The sequence below is a fragment of the Formica exsecta genome, unplaced genomic scaffold (genome assembly GCF_003651465.1).
Source record: "Formica exsecta isolate Colony F162 unplaced genomic scaffold, ASM365146v1 scaffold107, whole genome shotgun sequence".
Classification (NCBI taxonomy): Eukaryota; Metazoa; Arthropoda; class Insecta; order Hymenoptera; family Formicidae; genus Formica; species Formica exsecta.
In genome coordinates, this window is record NW_021848410.1 from 99,199 (window position 1) to 104,682 (window position 5,484).

Consider the following 5,484-nt stretch of genomic DNA (forward strand, 5'->3'; position numbering starts at 1 on the left):
TAAGACAATTGATATAGATCTTCTGGGTCCACTCGATCACAAAGGATTCCAAATACTTCTACGCCAAGGAAATGCAGTCGCATAAGCGACCTTCTCAGGCCCTTCTTGAATCCCAAACACTCGGAAGGCTCCTTCTAACCGTTGCAGCCATCTTTGAAAAGTTTACTGCTTCGGATCAAAGAAATCAACAATGTATAGTGTTATATATAGAAGCTTGCCCCGTTACCTGACCGGTGGGCTGTGCGGAAATAATATTGCTGCTACCTAATCCCGAGGTTCCTACGCCCGGGTTTCTATTTCCATCCGATGGCATCGTTGTCCGTTCCGAGCCGTCCTTCTAGAAAGTTCTACGCCACGCATTCACAATGTCCACGTGGCAGCTTCTAATTCAGCACGCACGCATTCGGCGCGTGTCGTTTCCACCTCTTATCCGTAATTATATGGTGGATCCCATCCTCGTCGCCAACTGTTGTGCCTTTTATAAAAGTTAAATCTCACAACGATGTTTCTGGGTTCTCAATCTTTATTGAAAAACTATGATCAATTAGTAAAAAAAAATAATTGTTTTTAAGAAAAAGTATGTAATTATTTACTATATATATTTTTAAACAATTATTTGTTTTTTTCTTTACACTAATTGATTTGTCTCATTATTCTGTACATAAAAGTATTACGGTAAGATTATCGAAAACTAAATATTGGATGATTGCATAAGTTCGTGCCCGATTTTCATAGATGGCATTAAGTTACTGCTAGATCGCTCGCGAGTGTTTGTAATGTCGTGAGATTTTGCAATGAATGCGGATGCGCGGTTAAAACGAATGCGAAACACGAATGCGGCAATTCTTACTGTAGGCTATGCCGGACACAGCAATCTCGAAATCATTTGTGTCATATGCAACCTCTTCGCAACGGGGTTAGTTCCTCTACCGAACCGTCCTCGTCAACGACGACGACTACGTTGATATCGGATACGCGAGGAACAACAAAGAGTAAAGAAACTGTTGGTGAAGAGGTAAACGAGCGCAAAAAAGGCTTCGTGGCATTTATATTTTATGATTTCGAAACGCGGCAAGACGAGACGCTCGAAGGTACGATGAACGTGAAAAAACATGTACCTACTCTCTGCGTGGCGCAACAGATTTGCGAAGTGTGCGCGCAGGAAAACGACATGTCCGTGCGATGCCGTTGGTGCGGGATACGCGAATTCATATTCAGACATGACCCCGTGAAACAATTTGCCGAATTCGCAACGCGAAAGACGAAACGTTTCAACCAGATCATATGCATAGCACATAATGCGAAAGCGTTTGACGCGCAGTTTATTCTTCAATACATCGTAGAAAATCGGAATGATTTAGAGCCGAAAATAATTTTGAGCGGCACAAAAATTGTAATGTTATTAGCAGGAAATACAAAATTCATCGACAGTGCTAATTATATGCCAATGCGATTATCTGAATTACCGAAAGTTTTTGGTCTAGGGGACTCTGTGGATAAAGGCACTTTTCCGCATTTATTTAACACTGCCGAAAATCAAACGTATGTCGGACCGTTACCAGACGCGAAATATTATTCTCCTGAAAACATGAAGACAACGGAACGCGAACGCTTTCTCGCATGGCATACGGACATGACGCGAAAAAACACCGTATTCGACTTTCAACAAGAAATTGTTCGCTATTGTCGTACCGATGTAGACATTCTTCGACGCGCCTGTATAGCATTTAGAAAAATTTTTATAAACCGCGGCAACGTATGTCCGTTCGAGGAATGCACCACTATTGCCTCGACGTGTATGACAGTTTTCCGTAAAAACTTTTTACGCGAAAAGGAAATAGGTATTATCCCTTCCGGTGGATATAGAAAAGCGAGCAATTATTCGCGTAAAGCTCTACAATGGCTGGTATGGATGGAGCGTGAAATCGGGCATCCTATAAACCATGCGGGGCGTGCGCGTGAATATCGCACGATTGATGGCACGCTCGTCGACGGATATTATGAAACGACCGTTGTTGAGACGACACAGCGTCACTTTTTACAATTTCACGGATGCTTTTGGCACGGGTGTCCGACTTGCTTTCCTTCGAATCGCGATAGAGCGCTTTCTTCGACTTCGGATCATGGAGATACGATTGCTTCGCGATACGAGCGAACTCTCGCGATCTCGTGGCGCCTTCGACAACGGGGGTACATGGTGACGGAAAAATGGGAATGCGTTTTTGATCGGGATATGCTCGAGAATCGCGAAATGCGAGAATATCTCGAAAACCATCCGATGGTGGAAACACCACCGCTCGACCCTCGCGATGCGTTTTTCGGCGGCCGTACGGGAAATATCGTGACTCGATACGAAGTTACGGGTGCAGAGAAAATACATTATGTAGACCAGTGCTCGGAGATAGTTGCCTTTTTCGGGCCGATTTCGTGGCTCACGCCTATTGCCCCCCACTCACCGCTCGTGCGTTAGCGACGAGTCGCCAGATACGCGTAACTAAGGAGCGCGACGTTTTGTCTCAGGAGCGTCCGTATATAAGAATGTCCAAATATAATAGTAAGACAATACTTTTCTAAATGCACGGCGAAAATTTTCAAAATTAAAAGTTTTTCTTCAATATTTTATATTTCATTGATATAAAATATTGAAGAAAAACTTTTATTTATAGAAAAGTATTGTCTTATTATTATATTTGGGCATTCTTATATACGGACGCTCCTGAGACAAAGCGTCGCGCTCCTTAGTTACGCGTATCTGGCGACTCGTCGCTAACGCACGAGCGGTGAGTGGGGGGCAATAGGCGTGAGCCACGGAATCGGCCCGAAAAGGGCAACTATCTCCGAGCACTGTTTCATACAATAACGCGCGCGCGCGCGCGCGGCGCGATACGATATGAGGATATATAACAAATCTGGATATGCCTTTATACAGCGTTTTACACTCCTGTTACAAAGTCGTTTTAATAGACAAATGAAAAAATGTGTGCGCACATATATACATATATAGCAGAAAGAATTCGGAGTCACTATAGAATACTATAGAAGTGACGAATTATATGATCCTTTTCCTGCTGCATACATAAGTATACATATACGCACGCATACATACATACACGCGTATGCACCCGTATGCCGCCACACATATACAGGGTGTTCCAGGAGTAAAGGTCAATATTCTGGGAAGTGATCGTATCGGTCATTTTAAGCAAAAATGTTCATATGAATATATGTCCTATTACTCACGGTTTCCGAGATAGAGCGACTTGAATGTACAGTTGCAAAATTACTGACAAGAAAGAAATACTACGTACTATTTCTAACATTTATTGTTCAAGTGATACATTTTTTACAGATTATAATAAATTTTCAAAAATTCCACCGTTAACATCAATGCATTTTTCAACTGTTGTGTGAACATGGCGTGTTGCTCGTCTGAGTACATCGTGACGTTCCTTTATGCGGGCACTAGCATCCATTATTTGAGCGAGCAGTTCGTCTCGTGTATTCACTTTTCTTCTGTACACTTCAATCTTCATCCGTGAACCTGTACAGTGAAGTGTACAGAAGAAAAGTGAATACACGAGACGAACTGCTCGCTCAAATAATGGATGCTAGTGCCCGCATAAAGGAACGTCACGATGTACTCAGACGAGCAACACGCCATGTTCACACAACAGGTGAAACATGCATTGATGTTAACGGTGGAATTTTTGAAAATTTATTATAATCTGTAAAAAATGTATCACTTGAACAATAAATATTAGAAATAGTACGTAGTATTTCTTTCTTGTCAGTAATTTTGCAACTGTACATTCAAGTCGCTCTATCTCGGAAACCGTGGGTAATAGGACATATATTCATATGAACATTTTTGCTTAAAATGACCGATACGATCACCTCCCAGAATATTGACCTTTCCTCCTGGAACACCTTGTATGTGTGTGTGTGTGTGTATGTGCGCGTGTGTGCATGAGCGTGTGCATGTACGTGTGTGTGATGTTATCAACTTTGATGGTATCAAACTCTAAGGTTTTTTTGCTGTTTCCTCGTGGCATTTACATTCATTCGCAAAAAAAACGATTAATCATGATTAGTCGTATACGCAAGACGTCGCGAAACACTTTGTACGACACTATTGATCGCTGAACAATCACACGAAATACACAGTTTATTATATTAAAAGAGAGCAACACGAAAAGCACGATTCGCGCTCGTTTCGTAGCCAAAATCATGGGCTACTTGTTACAACAAATATCTTCATTGTTGATATACAACAGTGCTGGGATTTAGATGCAATAAAATGACCGATACGGTCACCTCCCAGAATATTGACCTTTCCTCCTGGAACACCCTGTATACTCACCTATTCAATGAAATCCGACCGCGCGCAGTTTTACATGATATATTTTGGATAAATCGAATATCGGTGATACATTACTTTTAAGACCAATATCTCTATGAGGTTTTAACACAAAAAAATTGTAATGACATTATTATGAAAAGATTTGAGTGCTAGCTAGTAGAATTTGCAATAAAATTGAAGATATTTCAATTTTGTTGAAGTTAAGTTTTAATGCAATCTATACATATGAGTGTACAGTCGTAAACACACAAATTTTTTCTGATAAATCATTTTTTGGAGGAAAAAATGCGCGAAAATAATAAGTTCTATATATTACAGCGATATCGTGGCCGCCGATGGAGGCTACATCCGGAAGGTTCAAGTCCTCGCACCATCGGGCTGTTCGTGACGTGTACAACTTTAAGATGTTGAATTGGTTTATCGGGGCAGCGAATAGCCCGAGAGATCTAGCAGTATTGATCGATAGTGCGACTTATGTATCTGATAAGAATCGGCAATTGACGATAGCCACGACGAGAGTCATTCTAGATACCCTAGGACCGAACGATTACGTGAATGTATATCGTTACGGTGAGAACGCCGAGGAAATCGTACAATGTTTCAAGGACAGCTTGGTACAGGCATCACCAGAAAATATTCACGAAATGAAAATAGCATTATCTTTTGTGAAACATGAGGATCCTGCAACCAACATCTCAGCCGCGCTAAGTACCGCCTTCGAGATCTTGCACAAATATAATCGAACCGGCCAGGGAAGTCAGTGCAATCAGGCCATTATGTTGATTACTTGCGACACTAGCGGCCCGCCCATGGAAGTGATAAAACGTTACAATTGGCCGCACATGCCTGTCCGCATCTTTACTTACCTCATCGGCGGTGATAAAAGCCCCGAGCTCCGGAATACAGCTTGTACCAATAAGGGTAACGTTATTCGTTGATAGCTTAAATACATTAACTATGACTATAACAACTATATATAGCTATAAATAGATGAAAAAAATTTGTGGTTTAATTGTGAAAATCTCTAGTTTAATTGTGAAAATGTCTATTTAAAATATATTTAAGAAAGTTAAAAGAGTGAGTGGGGGGGGGGGGGGGAATTAGAAAAAGGATAAATACAGGGT

The 5,484-nt window shown here is 41.3% G+C and overlaps 1 protein-coding gene across 1 annotated transcript in view; it reads left to right on the forward strand.

Moving 5' to 3' along the window:
* Positions 1–5,484, forward strand: part of LOC115234324 (voltage-dependent calcium channel subunit alpha-2/delta-3) — a gene marked incomplete at its 5' end in the record, with an annotated part of 79,427 nt that overhangs the window by 29,081 nt on the left and 44,862 nt on the right. The window contains one exon of the mRNA XM_029805332.1: positions 4,679–5,281. Coding sequence (XP_029661192.1) covers positions 4,679–5,281 — 603 coding nt within the window. The remainder of the gene's footprint in view (positions 1–4,678; positions 5,282–5,484) is intronic.